Genomic DNA, 19,743 nt, shown 5'->3' with positions numbered 1-19,743 from the left:
AAAGGCTAGTTCTTCTCTGAATTTGATTCACTTAGACATATATGCCTTCATTTCTGTCCCATGACTTTAAAAATAAATGAATTGTAGTTTTCTGGTGTTTTCTTGTGATAGTGAGAACAACAATCTTTTGCAAACTTTTATAGCCTAGACAGAAGTAAAATTATGTCTGTGAAATTTGAGATACCCTATTTTTTCCCCAATATTTTCCATATTACTGTAAAATGGCAAGAACAGCATAAAGAACTCATATATTTTTCACTCAAAACTCTTTTTCAAGTTTTACCAACTGTCCTAATAATTTTTTTTTTTTTTAGTGAGAGAATTCAAACCAGGCCACCCACTGCACTTAGTTGTCATCTGTGCTCAGCCTGCTTCAGTTCAGAGCAGTTCTTCCATCCTCCTTTGGCCTTCAGATCCTTAACATTTTTTTTAAGATTATAGGCTAGTCATTTAATAATGTCCCTCAGTTTGGGTTTGTGTGATGTTTTTCTGTGACTACATTGAGGTTATGAATTTTTTACAAGAATATAAGTAATGCTGAGCTCTTCTCCTGTAGCCCATCAAGTAGGAATTGATGTTAATTTGTCCCATCACTGCTAACGTTAGCTTTGATCACTTGAACAAGGTAATATTTGCCAGCTTTTTCCACTGCAGAATGACTCTGTTTCCCTTTAAAATTAATTAATGATTTTTTATGTAAATATCCCATTATTCCTCTTTCACCCACTAGTTTTTGCATTTATTCATTTTTTTTGCCTGAATTAATTAGTACTATGATGTTTGCAAAATGAAAATTTTCTCATTCCATCATTTCTTCTATATTTATTAATTGAAATTCTACTGTAAAGAAGAGTTCTCTCTTTTCTCCATTGACTTACTTACTTAAAGAAAAATCAGTATGGGTTCATGGATTTCTATTATAGTCAATGGCATATCACCCATCACTCTCATTATTTTTATACTCCAAATGTTCCAGATTTGGCTACTGGGGAGCATCTTCAAACAGGTTTCTGCATCCTTCTGATATGTCCCATGATTCTTTAAGTGCTTTTTTTATACTTTCTGGCACGAGTTTTCTAGGCTTATAGTTTCCAGGCCCCCTTCCTTAGAATAAAGCATTTCTTCGAAGAGCCTTGGTTCCCTTTAGAGGTGAATTGGATTCAGAACCAAAACATGAGAATTAAATGTGCTCATTGCTATTGGGGTTTTGCTGCTTCCCAGATCACCTCAGAGAAGAGATATTGGAAATGTCTGAGTGTATGTCTATACATACATATATATGTACGTACATATGTATCTTGAAAACTCTTGTGCTCACATCAATGCCTCCAGTGCTGGTGCAGAGTTCTTTCTAGCTTCCCCTCTTCACATTTGTAACTGTTCTTCAGTGAGAAACCTAGCTCCCATCATCCTCAATGTAACTATATATTGCTAGGTCACCAGGCTGTTGTCCCACTCAGCCACCTTCCTGTGTGGGCCCTAATCCCACTTGGCCACCACCCAGCTCAGCTGTCTAGCTGAGCAGAACCGACAAGCTACCATCCTGTTGGTCTCCTTCCTTGTGATGCCCTGACCCCCACTTGGCCACCACTGTGCTCCACTGTCTTCCTCTTAGCTATGAATTTTTGGAACTAAAATATCATTAGAGTCTTCTCTCCTTGGAATAAATAAGGAAAAGTCATTCTGACATGTTTAGAATTGAAATAATAAGAATACTTGGTATCACAAGTCAAAGATAATTTTGTTTTGGTTAATATGACCTGCTTAGAAGAATATTTTGGTTTTTAATACTGTCTAATTTTGCCACTATAATACAGATTGAGCCAATACAGATTACAAAGTGACTTCTGCCCAGGCCTTAGGTAGAAATATGTCAATGAAGGTAAAGCCACTACCGTCAGGTGCTACTGCCTCAGAAGAGCAGAGCCAGTCAGAAATAGGCTTGTTCTGGTCAACGTTAACTAAAGATCAGATGACATTATAGGCTGGAGCCCTGCACTGTGGTGGGCCTAGTGGACACAATGGGCATCCTTACCCAGAAAATGCTTCAAACTCAACTCAGTGTTTTTTAATTTCCTTCATCAGAAGTAGTCCAAAAGGGGTCAATCACTGACTTGTGCATTTGTTATCAGCCACAGCTACAGGAAAGTACTGCTCCAGAGAGACCTTTCCTCTGGGTTTTGACTGGAAAGATGGAAGAAGAAACATAGGATATTGGTGACAGCTGTGTCCTTTTCTTTTTTTTCCTCCACTGCACCCTATGTATAGACTTATCTGTATTGTTTAAGTTCCTGGTAATGAAGAGTTTAAATTTGCTTTAATCAGGCGGATGAACTCAGGAAATTTAATGACAGCTATCTGGCAATGACCCCAGCCTTCCCTGAGGCACCTCTGCAACAGGCACTGCCTCATCTCTCTCCGAAGAGCTAAGTACTAGGGTGTTGAAAGTAATACCCCTGTATTTATCTCAAAGTGTTTTTTTAATTATTAGATTTTATTTTGAAAAATCATAATCTGACTTCTGCCTCTGGCAATATGGCAGATAAATATTTTTAAATATCCTTTTAAAAACTGATGTGCTAGTAAGAAAATAAAGAGTACATAGAGGCTAAAAAAGCAAGTGAAATCAGGAGCCCAGCGAAGTAAAATACGTGCAGCTAGCTTTACCTTGAGGGCTTTTGAGAAATTTGGGTGAGCTGTCACTTCGGCTTGCACACCCTGCATGATTCAGGGTACCAAGGGCAAATGCCAGGGATCTTCCAAGGTGGACATATTTAGAAAATCCCCCCCATATAAACCTGGGGTCCCAAAGGGTTATATCTACAGTAGTGGGAGGGTGGACAAGAAAGAGGCTCACCCTGTCCCAGGGACTACAAGAAAATGTACTTACCTTGAATCTTGGCACAAGATTAGAGAGTAAAGAGGAACTAGAGAGGGAGAGTCCCCTGATAATGTGTAACCATATGCTGATCCCCGCAGGAATTCTAGCTCAGATGCAAACTACCTGGGTAGTCTGAAAATCTCAAACATGAAATTTAGTTTAACCCAGAATGGGAGAGTCCTTGGGTGCCTAACACAATCAGGATGAACCCATCTTCAAACTATGCCTCAAAAACTTTCACAGATAAACTTCTAGGCAATGTGAGATCATTTAAAAAAAAATTCCTAAAGCACCATGGGAAAGGACCATGTTAGAACCAGCATAACCAGCAAAACTATATAAAATATATAATATGTATATTTAATATTTTTGAAAGATTGGAAATATGGTTAATAATCAAGAGATTAACTGATCCATAGAGCTTCTAGAATAAAAGTTCAAAGTTAAAAACTCAGTGGGAGGGTGTGAGAGTAGATTAGAAAAAGCTGAAGAGGGAATTCCAGAGCTGGAAGGTGAATTTGAAAATATTAGACAGAATGCAGCCCAGAAAAAACAAACATGGGAAATGCAAGAGAAATGTTGAGATAAAATGGAAACTTGTAACATGTGTCCAATCTGACCACCTGAAAAAGAAAGAGAAATAATGGGCCAGGCATAATATTTAAAGGAAGACGGCCTTGAGTTTTCACTTACTGATGAAAGACAAGAATCCTCGTTTCCAGGAAACCCAATGAATTACAAGCAGAATAAATGTAAACAAGTATGTACACTTGCATCACAGAGAAACTACAGAAAACCAAAAAGAAGATCTTGAAATTATTCAAAGAGAAAAGATGGATTACCTACAAAGGAATGAAAAGGCTGTCAACGGACATCTCAACAACGATGGAAGCCAGTGAGCAGGGGAAAAAAATCTTTACTGAATTGACAGTGAAAATCTGTGAACCTAGAATTAATTATACAGCATAAATAACTCTTTAAAATAAGGATAAAATGGATATCTTAGACACACAGAACTGCAAGAATTTGAGGCATAAGACAGAGTTATAAGGACTAAAGATGTAATATATACCATTGACATGTATCTGGTCAGGAAAGGAGAGATTGGAATTCATATGTTCCAAGGTTCTTCATGGGGAGGGTAAAAGTAGTAGTTAACTTTAGACTTTGGGCTAATTATACATTTTTAAATTTATGGAGTAAACGGTGGAGGAATAAAAAGGGCATTTTTACTTTTTATGTGAATAGAAGGGGAAAAAAAGGTGAAGTATTCAATCCAAATAAGGAAACAAAAGAGAGAAAGAAGACCACAGAAAAAGGCAATAAACAACCTAGTTAGACTATATAAATGAATAATGATATGTATATACAGTGGGCACTATAAGTGAAAATGAATGATTACAGGTGTATGCAAAGATGTGGAAGATATAAAGCATAGTATAAGCAAAAAAGGTAAGTCTCAGATAAACAGGTACAGGATAATTCATTCATAGAAAGTTAAAAAACATGTAAAATAAGCAATAGGTTGCATAGAAATACAAAGAGAAGGTCAAATTACAAAGAAAAGCAAAAGAATAATAACTACAAAATTCAGGATACTGTTTACCTCTGCGTGGAAATGAGGGCATAGAATTAGGAAGAGGACGATGGAGACGTTTGACACTGATGAAACTTCTTTAAGCGGATTGATTCGTACATCGTTGTCATTGTACTGTAATGCTTATGCTGTCCACAAAGTGCATAAGTATTCTTTTATATCTACTCATTATGTAATAAGAAAAATTGACTTCATAGTTTTTAGAATTTGATTTCCATGTGTTGTGAAATAGGATTCCAAGGTTGTTTTATTCCAGTTGGGTAGCTAGTTGCCCTAGCATCATTTATTGAATGACTATCGTTCTCCTGATGTAGTGGTTACTCTTGTTAAACATCAAGTTCTCCTGTACATTGGGATTTATTTCTGGATCCTCTAATCTATTTTATTCCTGAATCTACAGTCATTCAATTGTCTATTCCTCAGCCAGTATGTTATTGATTTGATTATAACAACTTTCTGGTTTGACGTTCTGGTATCTGATAAAGCACATCCCCCTTGACTATTCTTTTTCTTATTTCTCTTGGTTATCTGGGGGGATTTATTATTCCAAATGAACTTCTTAAGATCCTTTTATCCAATTCCAAAAGGACTGCATTAAATGTGTAAATTTATGGTAATGACTTCCCACCCAAGAATAAGTAATGTCTTTGCATTTGTTCAAATCTTATTTTATGACCTTCAGTAAGATTTTATAGTCTTTTTCATATCAGTCCTACTGCTTTCTTGTTAAATTTATTCATAAATATTTTATGGATTTTACCATTACTATGAGTGGACTATTTTTTTCCCTTTTCCATTTCTAATGATTTATTGTGAATAAAGAGAAGAATGATCAATTTTGTCATATTTATCATCTGTTCAACCACCTCATCTTAATTCTCTTACAATCTTAATATTTCACTAGAGTCTCCTGGTTTTCTAAGTATACAGATACACAATCAGCAAAAAAAGATACAGTTGTTAGTTGCCTTTTCCAAATTGTTACTGATTATTTCATTTTCTTGTCTTATTACAATTTCTTTTTAAATAAAAATGAAGACAAGTATCCCAGTCTGGCTCCTGCTTTTAATTGAAACAGTGCTTGGCCATTTAAGATGGCATATCTAAGGAGGGTTCCTCTATACCCTTTTTCTTAAAGTTTAATTGTTATAACTACAGTATTTTAGGACTTCTAATTTCTATTTTTCACTCTGGGCTTTGCAATATGTCCTCTACCTGATCTTAGAGGCCACTAATCTGAGTCTCAATAGTGACCATTCTCTCCTTAAATTCCTCTCATTTGCTTTTTAGTTCAAAAATCATGGTTCTCTTGACATTTCCCTCTGTGCTGTACTCGAGTCTCCTGGAGTCGTGACACTTATTGTTTCTACTGAAGTTGTCTTCCTCTTCTTGCAGCGCTATTTCTGGTTCTCCCTTTCCCTGGAGACTGGACCCCTTCATGGAGTTGTTTCTTTTCTGCAGCCTGCTCAGTGTGATTCAAGTTCAGACACCAAAGTAGCTTAAGGCACAAATGGTCTCACAAATAGTCCCTGATGAGGGGCTGGCTGACCCCAATGGCCTCTGTGTGGGAGGAGATGGGAGGTCAGAGCCCTGTGGAGACACTTGGAAAAAGCCTCTGATTCTCACAACAACACATGCTCTCCTGGTCTCAGCACTAGAGCAAGTCCAGCCCAGCCATTCAGCCAGGAAAGCCAGCCTCACCTGAGCCCTGAGGCTCACCTGCCAGAGGCTTCAGCAGCTACCTAGTTCAGGCAAGCCAGAGGTGGGAACTGAGAAGACAAGAAATGAGCTTAACTACTTAAAACAGTTGCTAAACTTTGTTTTGATGTCACCCGGTACATATTTTTATGGCTGCTAATCCCACTAAGGGAAAAGGACAGATCTTTGAAAGGAAAAATCGATACTTTTCTGATTAGACAATACTCAATTTTGCTGTGCTAATATTAAATATTTTCATTGAGCTTCACTTCTTTTCTTAGAAGGATAATCAAGGAGAAGAGCATGTTATTCTCTTTGTGAGACACACATCTATGACAAGCGATCTACCAAGGCAAGGTATTGACCTAGGGCAACACTCATACAGCAGGTGAAGGGCCCTGAAAGAATTCAGCATCCCCTTGGTGCTCCTAAGACTAGAGGACCAAGTGGGGGGCAGCACCACAGTGGCTCATGCTGAGTGTCTCCACGATAATCCCTGAAATAATTGGAAGCAGCCCAAGGCGTCCTGGCCTTGAATCGTTAGCTTGTGGAGGTGCAGGAAAGAGCCCACGCACTGAGGCGTCAGCGGGAGACAGGAGACCCACCCAGAGCAGCGACATCTGGCCCCCCAGCTGGAAGGTGCGGCAAGCCCTGAGGAGCTAGAGAAAATGACAAGGGAGCTTGGTACCAGGAGGAAAAATGAGGGATCTGGTGACAGAGAAAAAGACAGATGCAAACTGAAGAGGCTTTAGGCAAAGAACAGGAGCTTGGGGATAGGAATAAATTCAGAGGAAGTGCTCTAAAAACAAAACCATTTTGTAAAAGAAACTCTCCTAAGGGCAAAAATCCTATTGTGCTTCACATTTTTATGCAGCATTTCTTTCTAAGGTCTCTGAAATAACCCTTCAAAAGCCAGTTGAGATAACTTGATAGGACAAATAGAGATAAAAAGAAGGATGACTGTAGTCTTATTATAGCCAAAAGACATGCAAGTTAGAACACAGGCTCTTATATACTTAAACTCACAGGTAGGAGGTTATTTTCAATCTCAGGGAATCTCTGTACAACCCTGTCTTGGTACCAATAAGGGAACTGAAGCTTACACGTGAAAAAGACTTGCTTTTACAGGGGCAGAACCCACATGGAACCCAGGTCTCTAGGCTCCCAACTCAGTGCTTGCCAAAGTCTCTTCTTCCTGCTGCTCAGCATGTCAGTCCATCTGTTTCTTTGAAGCCATTGATTTCTGATTACTCAGACCTCTAGCCAGCAATCTTGGGTCTCTGCAGCATCTTAATCAGACCCAGGTTTTGACCTGGCAGTTTTTGCAGCCTGCTCTGTGCCAGGCCCTGTGCGGAGCTGTGAACATAAGAAGTAGGGTCTGGTCCTTGCCCTGAAACCAGAGAGATCACCCATCCCCAGCCTAGAGCTCCAAGCAGCTGTGAAGGGTGGCTGCTGGGGGCCCTGCCCTGGGCCTGCTGTATGTGGAAGGACCCAAAGGAGCAGAGATCTCCACCTTGACAGTGAGAAGGGCTAAGCGCTGGCAAGCAGCCAGAAAAAGCTTTAGGTCAGCAGGCTGGGAGCCTGTGTTAGGTGGAGGGTGCCTGTGGGAGGCCTTGGGGAGAATGCTCTAGAAATCATGCGTCAGGCAGCTTCACTGTCATTATCAAACAACATGAGGGGAAATGGCAGAACAGTGCAGTGGGCTCCCAGAAGAAAGAGAAACACTAGGACCTGACTGCGGGCCGGAGAGAGGCAGCACCAGGGCCCATGGGCTGCCTTTCACACGGAGCTCCAGGCTCACCTAACAGGTCAGGGCTCCAGGCGACTGCCCATCCCTACCCGAGGCGCCGAGGGGGGCCTGCAGTTCGGGTCTGGTCACTATGCCCTGAGAATGTGTGATTAAAGACTTCCAACCAGCCGAGTTTACAAGGGTCAAGCAAATCCCTGATACAAGGGAAACTGCAAGGGAAGCATTTTCTTGAGATATTTGGAAGCGTGCTATTTCAAGTCTGCTTTTTAAAACCAGTCAAAGCTTTCAACATAAAAATGCTCCTTTTCATTAAGGCAGGCCTCCTGAATACTATAACTAGACTACACTATGTTCATTTGCATCAGTAAAACCAAATAGCTTCATATCTTTCGGTCCTATTTACTCAATCTATCACTAATTCTGCATGTCTGAATTGGGTACCACGTGCCAAGCTCTGTACGTGAATTATCTCGCTTAATCCTCAACACAGTCCTGTAAGTGGAAGTCATTGTTATCCTCATTTTTAAGTTAGAGGGATAAAGGGCAGCGTGCCTGGGGTCACATAGCTAACAAGGGCTGGGAGCACAGGGCTGGGTCAATACTGAGGTTTAGCCACATGTTACCTGGAATCCAAGTGGCGCTGGGTGAATGCTAAGATGAGTTCCAATGCGCTGCAGTGGTGAAGCAGGGCTGGTCATCAGCTCCCACTCAGGCCAGCTCCAGCCCATTTACTCTGCTCCCCACCTGAGCATTCTCCTCGGTCTCAGCAAAGCCGAGCTCGGTGGTTTAGGGCCTCATTTCCCCCCTTCTGGGGTCTTTTTGTAACTCTAGGGGTTCAAAGGGGAAAGGATGCCCCAGATTGGAGGAAAAGGTGAAAGTCCTTGGCAGCCTCTCAGATGACATCTGTCACTGTGTTGGGAAGGAAAGGACTCGGCCTGGTGTCACAGGGAAGTCAGATACAGTGAGACGACAGACCAAAGTCAAGAAAGCAAAGCAAGTTTTAATACACTCTGCGCAGAGTAACACAGCAGGCCTGCCTAAGATAAGACAGGCAGGTGTGGATGCTCATTCTCAGGCTTCTTTTCTGTGGTTTTTGGCAGGGCAGAGCTGTCCCTTCTCTAGGCTTGTTCTGACTGGTGAAATGGGGACAGGAGCTGTGCTGTGCCTGTGCCTCTGATGTTTCTTATTTGGTGGGACCCTGGACATTTCCTGAGTCACTCTCGGACCCTGTGGCTTCATCTGATTAACTCTCTGAGCCATTTCTGGCTTTCTGGCTCTATTTGATCAGCTCCCTGAGTTGATCATCTTTGGGGGGCCTTTTGCCTTTTCATCCCGCTTGTTTCTATGTTTCTGACTAACAACTGCATGTACTTTGGGGAAACGATCCCAACCAGGGGAATGAGGCCGAGGGTGGCGGGTCCCCAGGGTCACAGAGGCACATCACTGCTGGGCCCACCCAAGGCACACCTGCTGGGCTGCGCTGGGGGTTTGCATCTTTGTTCACATCACTGCTTCTGCTGGTTAAAAGCTCTATGTAGTTACATGTTGGCTTGTAAATTATTTCCAGTGAAGATGCGAATTCTTTCTCATGAAAACCCCGGTGCTTAGTTTATTGCCTTGCATGTCATAAGGGGCCGCATGCCTCACCTGGCCACCTCAGTCCCCTTCTCTTTCCCACATCAGTGTGCCTCCTCTGATTTCTTTGAGCCAGCTTTACCCCCCTGCAGGTCCCCTCATTAATGAGCTAAATAAATCTTTAACTTAGGGTCACTCCATATTCTCATGAGAGCCATGTTTTTCAGTGTTTGAAAAGTATACTTTGTCACCTGTGTTTGTGACTGGGAAGAACTACATTCAAAAGCCGTGTCCAGGGGCGTTGAAAGATGTGTAGTAACCTGGCTTGTGCTTTGCTTTGACATGGAGCTGGTTAGATAAACACCTGGGGCAGAATTGATAGCCTGCTGACAAGTGAAAGGTCTTCCTTCCCTTCCCATGTTCCAGGCATTCCTGACTTCGGCACAGCATTTTATTTTGAAGCCAATTTGTCAGACCTCAGTTTAGGATCTGTGAGCAATACACATGACAAGTTAGTGTTACTTCCCAGCAGCAGGTAACTGTATATTTCTGTTCAGCTTTGGGACCTACAGAATTTGGTCAAGTCTTGCAGAACTGCTCAGATTTGTGCTTTCATGAAGCACACAGTTGCCGTAGCTTAGGCTGTGCTCTCTGGTCACTGAGAGGGCATCACACCTGCCCAGAAGTCACCTGAACAATGTCAAGGGAAGAGACCAAGGGAGGGTGGCAGGGATGTGCTGAGGCTGAGAGACAGCATAATATTTCTCAGGGGAGGGGGTCAGGGATTAGGGATGTGACAAGGGGTGGGTCTGGGCCCCTGGTGTTCAAAGCCCCAAGCAGGGCTTTCTCCTCTAGCCCTTGGAGAAGCTGTTAACTTGGCCTCTAAGCTGTATGTTCCTGAAGAGTGTGAGCAGCAGAGATCTTATACGCCAGGCATGCTGGTGTTTGGATGTATCCTGATGTTGGAGAAGCTCAAACTATGGACGTCGTAACCCTCCTGGCATGAGTTCCTGAGGCAGGACCATATCCCTGGCTGAGCAGACTCATCCAGGGCTGAGGTATTTGGCGTGAGACTGATTCAAATCTAAGCTCTACCACTTTCAACCTACTTGCTCTCTGACAGCAGGCAAGTCACTTCTTGACTCATTTTTCCTCACCTGTAAAATAGGCATGTCGGCATGTCACAAACACATTCAGAGTGAAGCCTAGTTCATAGGACTATTATGAGGATTAAATGGGGATTAGATGAGCTCACGTATTCTGCGTGGCAGGCAGGGTGCCTGGCCCTTTTGGCACGCCTCAGTAAATAGCAGTTACCTAGTACATCACCCACTCTGGCTGGATACTAGACATGCACATCTCAGTGGGAGGAAGTACAGATGTTTTTCCCAGCATTCTGCTGTGAAGGAGACTTTCCAGGGCAGAGGTGGGCCTGGAGCAGCCCAGAACCCAGGGCACCTGGGGGTGTAGAGGGTGCACTGAGGTGTTAAGCGGCGAGAGCCCAGGAGGGCTGCTCTCTGCCCTACCACAGCCTCAGAGGTGCCCAGAGCCTTCTGGCTATGGCAGTGTTCAGGGATGGGCCCCCTTCAGCCAGGAGTGGAGCTGGGGGTACTTGCTGAATATCAAGGTGATAGGATGTCCCTCCAAGACTCAGTTCCTAGGAGTTGACAAAGACCTCCAGGAAACCAGTCACCCCACTTTTTCAGGGGTACACTTGGGCAAGGCAGCAACTTTGCATCTGCAGTGATGACTCCCTGCAGACTGGGTCTGCCAGCAAGGTTTGCCTCGGAGCAGGACGCTGAGCCGGGCCTCTGCCTGCACCAGCCCCTGCTATGCTCACAGGCTCAGGGCCCCCAGGCTGCTCCGCCCTCCCCTCCCCCAGAGCTCTCATGCCAAATCTCCCATCCTCAGAGAGGGCACCTGACCTCCAGGTGCAGGCTGGTTCACTGCAGCTCCCTGCTTACATCCTTCCTGGCATTTACCACAGTGCATGTTCATCTTCTTGATTTATCTGCCTGGTCACACTCATGTGTGTCTTCCTACACTGCAGTGTAAGTGCCCCAAGGCCAGTATCCTAGTCAGCTTTGTGTCCCCAACACAGTTTGGGATCTGGTACCTAGGAGGTGCCCCCAAAATATCTGTAGGATGGATAGGTGGATGGAGAGCTGACAGGTGCTCCTGAAGTGCCCACTGGTACCACCCATGTGGGGCATAGAAACCCCACTGACTGGAGAGCCAGGTCTCTGCCAGGCTTTCCCACCAATCCCAATTCTACAACCATGTAGAAGGCACTTGGGCAGTCTCTGCAATGAGGGAGTCAAAGGGGGCCAGACAGTCTTATCTCCAGACCACCCTGGGCACCTCTGAGAATATAAGTTGTCTTGGGAGGGTTGGGGGAGTACTGGGCCCATGATATCCAGCTTCTGGGCAGCACACCCCACATACTTGCACACGTCTGTACACACACCACTCTTCCAAAGGTGAGTCCTCAGCTCTAGATCTGAAAAAGCCTCACAATGCCCCAGGGTATGGGTTATAGTGCCCTGGTGGGTCAGTATTGAAGCACAGAACATAAAGCAAATAATCCATCTCTAAAAAGCTGTGCCTGCCGGTCGGTGGGCACTTGGTGCCCCTAGAAGCAGCTTCTGTCTGCAGAAGCTAGACACTGCTGCTGTGCAAGGCTGGGCTGCATGGCAGGCAGCAGCATGCTGTAGGTGCAGGGCAGTGGGTGCTGTGCATGACTTCTGCAACCATGTCCCACTCTGCTTGGCCTGCTTTGGGCCCTGTGGAGCATGAGGCCACCTTAGAGCCAAGCCAACAGCTCACCGTGGCCTTGAGGTGGGGCGGGGTGAGGTAGTGGGGATTTCAGCCCGTCCTTCACCGGAGGCCTGAAGGCCTGCAGGAGGACAGCCAGGCTGTGTCAGCAACAGAGACCTGGAGTGACCTCCCCACACCCCCAAGGCTGTGTAAGGGGAGGTGGCCCTCCTCCATAATTGCACTGAGGACATGTTCTCGTGGAGAAGTGCTGCCCTAGATGAACATGTCAGCAGGCAATTAACATCCCAAAGTTGAGGGCCAACGGGGTCCCCTCTTATGCCATTCCAGCCTGATCCCTAAGAGGGAAACGCTCTGTGGTTTACTTTGGGCCAAGGAACCAGTTACAGACACTGATTCGGAGTTTGGAAGCCAAGTAGCTGAATTTTCTGTGCTCTGTGTTGTGGTTAGAAGAGAACACAGCAGGGGAGGCTTCCTGCCTTCCCCACCCTGGCTCTCATCTGACCCCTGTGCAGGGGGCACGCAGGCTGGACCCCTGCTGTTGCTAACCTACACCACCTTCTCCTGTGCTCTGAGGCGATGGTAGTCCCAGCTCCGTGATGTGCCACATTGAGCATCCTGATCGGGGTCACGAGGGCGTCTTCAGCATCAGCTGGTACCAGTGGACTTGTTTCTCTGCTGTAACTTTCATGTAACAATTCCCATGTCTGACTGTGTTCAGTAAATTTAATTAGTGTTGAAAAGCAGCTTACTTGGTAAGATGATCAGTTTCTAATCTGGCTAAATGACTTTCTTTACGACTATAAATTAAGCACATTATATCTTTCATGCACCATGGTCTTCCTCATAAACACTGTAGGGGTTGCTGGCGGTCTCACTTGGTTACCTTTCCCATTACTGTTTTATCATCGTCCTGCTAGGAGTGGGGAATTCATTCTGTTTTAATAACAAGGGCCTTGTTTAATGAGGAAACCACTGGTCAGCATCTCTGTGGCCAGGGATGGGACTCCAGGCCAGCCCCTGTGCAGGGCATTCTCAACGTCCTGCAGAGCCTGCTGTCCACATGCTTGGAAGGGTAGATGCAGGGCTTTAAAGCTACTTTTGTCTGAATTGCAAATAATTAGGAAAAAATATTTACTGACAGCTGATTTCCATGTCAAAGAGAAACTGAATATTCTTGACAAACTTTGATGAGCACAGGCTGGCACAAGTGTTTTCTTAACACTGACCCATCAGAGGACAGCCTAGTGGGAAAGGCCCAGCCACACCTGCAAGCTAATCAAACATGAGCATTGCAGAGGCCAGGAGGACACTGGTCTTCAGAGGCGCCCACTGCAATCTTGGCATGCAGGTGGGCATTTCATGGGTGAGAGGGTCAGGGAAACGGGAGTCTGCCCCGTCCATGGTGAGCTGGCTTTACTTGCACTGCCTAGGCCCACCGAGGTGGTCTCTGAAGTCCCTTCCTGCTCTGCCATTGCTGATTCTAGGCTTCTTTCCTCCATGACCGTTTGTCTGTCCTTCATGCTTCCGTCCTTCCAGCTTCCATTCTGCCCCGCCTGGAGGTCAAGGGGAGATGCACCCCTCCAAAGGTCACTGCATGTGGGTGACCTCTCCCTCCCCGTCCTAGCCCCTCTCCAGGGATTTGAGCAGTGTCACCAAATCAGAGTTAAGGAGAAAAGCTTTTAAAACTGTTCTGTTTCTTGAAGCCTGGGTGCATGGGGTCTATGTGCAGACAAAGCTGGGGGGCCTCCCAAGCCCAGAGAGAGGCAGGGGGATTCAGAGAGCGTGCTCAGACTGGAGCCAGCAGCTGAGGGGAGCTGGACCCCAAGCGAGTTAGAGCTGACTTGGCCAGAGAGAGAGCGGTCGGGCTGGGCAGCTCAGCGGGCGCCAGACGCCTGCAGCAGGACCAGAGAGACCAGAGAGCCAGGCACTTCGGCTCTGGTTCTTCAGATTGGGGTGATTAGTAGGGCCTTTCCCACCGCATGGAAAAGTTTATTAAAACAGTGATACAATGACACTGTTTCCTGGCCTGGTCTTGGGAAAGAAACAAAGGCCGATATTTTAGAGCTGTGTGAGTTTCTAGTAGCTGGCAGCACTTTTCAGGGTAACCCATTTTCCAACCACCCAGGAGAGTCATGTTAATCAAACACCCTCTGTGGCAAAGCAGCCATAAACCCAGTGGGTGGAGGGCCTCCAGACCAGAACCCCCGACTGCCAAGTGCCTTTAGCTCCCCCTAGACCGTCAACCTTGACAGGAAGACACGCATCGATGCTGATGAATGCCCCCAAGCCCCACAGCCGCGCACGCACAGACACTAGCAAAGTGGATAAGGGGGACACGCTCTGCTTAGGATCTGCACTTCTACACTGCACAGAGATATTTTAACGTTCTAGTTTATTATGATTCAAGAAAAAGTCAATATTTCTTAGCTTGCCTACGCTGAAGAAATTTAAAGTAATTATTGATTCAAACAGTTAATCTATTGATAACTGATGTTTTTCACCTTTCAAATCTAAAATGATGAAAAGCAGACTTAACCAAAAATGTAGAAAAGAAGGCTTTTTCTTAGATATTTTAATCCCATGGCATAGGAGCTGGGCTGAAGGTTCAGTCTTGACTGCCAGGGCCCTTCTGTCTCGCTGAGTATTTTGAAAAAGATTTCGTTTAAACTTAAAAACAATGACTTCGGCAGCCATAAAATCTGCATTCGTGTTTTAATTATTTGTATTTTGATATCCCTTTATAATTCTCAACTTCCTATCTGCTGCCATTAATGCTACATGGCAATCATGCAATTTTCCAGACATCTCTGACGGAGTGCAGTGTTGGTTATAGAGGCTTGTGTGGCCTTTGGCTTAAGCACACCCTTTCAGCAATAAGCTGGTATATGAGCTCTGGGCACCACCGCCTGGGGTCATTACGGGCGTGTGGGGTGCAGAGGACACCCAGCAACATGGCAGGTGCTGCGACCATTTCTCAGGCAAGGGTCTCAGCCTTCTTGTCCAGGGCTGCAGCTTTGTGCCAGGAAGGGCGGGCAGTAGAGCCAGGCTGCTGGTGCCGCTGCTGCTGTGTGTCCTGCACGGCCACATTCTCCCAGAAGGAAAGGTCCATCTCTGGCCTCCTGCCTTGACTGCCCCCATCCTGGGCTTGGGGTACCACTTCCTCCCTAAACTCCACAAGTCACTCCAGTGCCTAACGTCAGATGGAAACCCATTGGCTTGGCTCTCTACGTCTCCTAGGACCGCACCTCGGCCCCCGTACCCTCTCTCCACGCCCACCCATGCACAGAACGCCTTACATCAGGCCTCTCCCCACAGCGTGGGTGTGGGAGCCTTGGTTTAAGGCCTCTGTGTCCTGGAAAGCCCTCCTCCGCTCAGTGGGCAGGCCAGGCCCACTGACACTTGGTCCCCTCTGTGTGACCCCCTATTGTCTCCCACTCCCAGAATGGGCAGGGGTTGTATCTGGGATGCTCGGTGTGAGTCAGCCCTCATCTGAGCTGTATGGCAGAGCGCAGCTCTTGGCACCCACGGCTGCCTCCTGTGGGTGGGGAAGAGCCTCCAGTGGGTGCTCCGAGGCCCCAGGCCTTGACTCCAGAGGTAGAGGGAGCACAGAGAAGTCCATGACCCTCACCCACAAGTGCTCACAGCTGGCCCTCTGTGTTTGCATGCTTGACAGGGCTTTCTGGCCACGATGGTCTGCCGGCCTCCTGTGGGAAGAAGTTCTGTGGCCGTGGGAGCAGGTGCATGCCCAGCAGGGAGACGGGGCAGCCTGAGTGCCGGTGCCTGGAGGCGTGCAGACCCAGCTACATGCCCGTGTGCGGCTCCGATGGCAGGTTTTACGAGAACCACTGTGAGCTCCACCGTGCTGCCTGCCTGCTGGAGAAGAAGATTGTCGTTGTCCACAGCAAAGACTGTTTCCTTAAAGGTAGGAAGATGGCTCCTTGCCTCTATGCTTTTGGGTTTTGTGATGGATCTTCTAATGCCTTTTGACAGATAACCTTGGTGCTGAGTGTTCAGATTAAGTATGTAAAGGAAGTAGAGAAAGAGGAAAACTGGAGCATGACGTTTCAGTGAGGCATGCTCTGTTTGCATCTACCTCCAGAGAACCCCTGCCCTTAGAGGAGGCCCCGTGGAGACCAGGTTCCAGGGAGGCCCAACCAAGCCCTGGCAGGTGAAGAACAAATGTCTGATAGAAATGAGATGCCAAGAAATTGCCCAGGTTTCTCGAGTGGAGTAGGCCCTTGCAAGGTGGTGACAGGGACCGCATTACCCCTCGGTACAGGTCTCAGGCATCAGGAGGCCATGCTGTGGGTGGAATGTGGCCAGATGGGCGCACACAGTGGTTCCCATCGTGTTCCCAGCCTGGCAAGCCTTCACATTCCAGCCTGCATGGTCACTGAAGGAATAGCCCTCCATGCCTGGCCTGTCCAGAACACCTCTGAGCAAGAAAAGGAAGGCCCTGCATGGACATCAGGATGTGTCAGTGGAGTTGAGGCCAAAGTGTTCATGCTCTGTATTGGTGTTGGGTCAGAAGAAAAGAGGGGTGTCAGCTCCTACCAGACAGTAAAAGCCTCACAGGCAGGGCCTGTGGCTCCTCGTGTACTACTGTATCTCAGCACCTGGCACCTGCCTTGCATGGGGAGATGCTCAAAGGCTGTCAGAAGCTTGAAGCTGTGAGGGTCAGGATGCAGATCCTTGCGCTAATGTGGCCCTGATGAACGGTGCATGCCACCTGTGGAAAATATTGGTGATATGGACACTAAATGGCCATATGTGAATAAATGCAAAACTCTGAGAAGGCAAAAGCAGTGTGTGGGCAGTTGAGAGCAAGCCTACGTAACCTGTGGTGGGAGACCTTGCAAGTGGGAGAGGCCACCTGGGGCTGCATGAGCTCAGAGCTGCTTTGGGGTGCAGCAGGGAAAAGAAGGGAAGGCCTGTAATGAAATCCCAGCAAGTGCCTGCAACACTGACAGTAAAGGGCTTCTTCTGGGCACCCAGGGAGAGGGGGCAGGGCTCCAGCCTCACCCTAACAGGCATCAAGCCCCAGATGGTGGGGCCAGGACATTGGGTGGAGCACAGGTCTGTTGGCCACCTGCAGCCTCTACCTGAGCCACCTGCACCCACATAAACATACAGGGCCATGGCAGTGGTCAGGGGACAGGGGAGCGCGCAGTCCTGGAGCAGGCCAGTTCTCTGGAAAGATTATTCTGGGATGGGAATAATCTTGGACTGCAAGATGTTCCTGGCTGCACTTAAGATACTAATGCTGAGGTGCTTTGGAAATCATGAGGCACATTATGGAAATAAGTCCAAAAAGAGCCCAGGAAAAATGTCCCTGGTCTGAAAGCAGTGCCCAACTGCGTGCCTACCGATTCCCCAGCACCGTGAGCTCTAAAACACCTGAGCAGTTGCTACAGCTTTATTGGTCATGTTAAATTTTATAGACTGATGTTCCATTCTCCAGTTTCCAATATTCTCCAAATTGCATCTTTCTAAAGGTTTTCATTTCTGCATCAAAGTGTGCCCAGCCTCCCTCACCACTGGTTATTCAAACAGCATCTCTCATGTCATGCAAGGGGAAGACAGCCACCATAAAGCCTGCCTCAGTGAGGGATAATGGGGAGAGCTGGGGAGGATAGAGGTGGCTGCAGGCAGATTAGGGCTCCATTCTGCTTCTCGCTGATCGAGTGCATCCGCTGAATCCTTCTGATCCGTTGAGCTTTTTGCAGATTTAGTGAATTCCCACTCAGTGGTGAGCAATACCTGCAAGCTCCCAGAGAGTCCTGGGGCTGCAGCCCAGCTCTGCCGCTTCCCAGCTATGTGACCTTGGGCACATGGCTCCACCTCTCGGGGCTTTTTTCTTGGCTGTGCAGTGGGACTATGGGCAGTGCCTGCCTGCCCTGTGGAGAAAAGTAAATGAGATGCTGCAGAGAAACCACTTGGCATGTGCCAGGCGCTTTACAAGTGCTGGGTACTAATGACAGTTGTCATGGTCATTTATCTATTCAGTGTGGCCTCAGGCCTAGAGCAGAGAGACACAAGACTGGGAGGCGAAGGCAGAGGCAGGAATGGGGGCTCTGCCCAGCGGGTCTGGGGCCCAGATGGCTGGCTGGTGGTGGAGCGTGTGTTCACCGAAATCCATCCAGCCACTGCATTAGGAAAGACAGAGTTGGTTCAGTCTTACTAAGGGCCATGACCTGGATGACAGTTGATCAGAGAGCTCTGATCCAACTGCTCCATCCCTCTTTGTACAGAGATGGTTTATATGCAGTTTACAGCAGAAAAAAAGTTACATTAATTAGTAACATTTAGCAGTGTGTCAAGGACCCCTCTGGTTTGGTGTCCTAAGAAGTACAGACTGTGCACATTCTGGCGCTGTCTGGGTGCGAGAGTTGGCAAGGGTTAGCACTGAGCCTTCTATCCTGAGACTTCTCCCGAGGCTGTGAACGCCCAACTCCCTTCGGTTTTGTTTTCTTTGGTCTGTAAGACCTTTGCCTTCCCGGTCCTGGGGGAGGGGCAGAGGCAGTCTTGCTGACAGGGGCCAGAATGGCTGCAGGCATCTTCCCAGCATAGTAGGAGCTGTCCTGGCTGACTCAGGGCCTCTGCAGCTCACAAAGCTCTCCTTTCCTATGGGAGCACTATGGGGGACCACAAAATTTCCTTTTTATTTCTTAAGTGGGTGAGGAAGGAGCTGAAAGTCAGGTCCTGACTCTGTCCAGAAGATGCTACCTGGGCCTGGGCTCCCCTTTCCACAGCCCTGGCCACATGGCTCTGAACCCCACGGAGAAGCCTCCTCTGCCGCATGCTCACAGTCGGCTCCCATCCGTGGCGGGCAGGAGGGCCTCATTTAGCATTCCCATAGGGAGTGCCCAGTAAGCAGTAAAGACCTGCTCGTGGTCACAGGGCCTTGACGGGGGTGCAAGGCAGGCCAGCCCGGAGGGGGTTACTCTGGGCGAGTTCTCCACCTTGAGCAGGGTCGTGCTCCCATGGGGAGATGGGGGAAACGGATTGGCATAGAGCTGGGGGTCAGGGGGAGTCTTGGAAAAAAGGAAAGTGTAAAAAACAGCATCCTATAGTCCCCACACCAAGATGGCAGCAGAATATTTAATGCCATTTTGAACGGCACTGATGGCAATTTATCTTTGGCTCCAAAGTTCCAGAAAGTTATTGATACAGGAAACTTGAAAACATCTTTTTTTCCCCATGCAAATAAAAACTGTAAAATCATCCATAATCCATTCCCTGTCCTACCAGACTTTACAATCAGAAGTTATGACTTCATTCTCTGGGGCTTTATCTATGCCCAGAAGTCACAGTAGGACGATCCTTATGGGGCTGGGGTGTGTGGAGCATGTGGTGTAGGTTTCTCAGGGCCCCCGCTGCAGTGGGAACACGCTCGGCGGCCAGCGCCCCAGCACCCTGAGGGGAGGGCTGCTTCTGAGCACTGCGTGGGGACACCCAGGCCTC

The 19,743-nt window shown here is 47.1% G+C and overlaps 1 protein-coding gene across 3 annotated transcripts in view; it reads left to right on the top strand.

Annotated features, from left to right (window-relative positions):
- FSTL4 (follistatin like 4) overlaps positions 1-19,743 on the top strand; it is a 356,770-nt gene that overhangs the window by 144,532 nt on the left and 192,495 nt on the right. For all 3 annotated transcript variants that reach the window (XM_073221561.1, XM_073221559.1, XM_073221560.1), the window contains exon 4: positions 15,953-16,201. In XM_073221561.1, the coding sequence (XP_073077662.1) occupies positions 15,953-16,201 (249 nt within the window). The remainder of the gene's footprint in view (positions 1-15,952; positions 16,202-19,743) is intronic.

This window comes from Manis javanica, chromosome 14 (genome assembly GCF_040802235.1).
Source record: "Manis javanica isolate MJ-LG chromosome 14, MJ_LKY, whole genome shotgun sequence".
NCBI classification, from domain to species: domain Eukaryota; kingdom Metazoa; phylum Chordata; class Mammalia; order Pholidota; family Manidae; genus Manis; species Manis javanica.
This window is presented reverse-complemented; position numbering and strand designations above follow the sequence as displayed.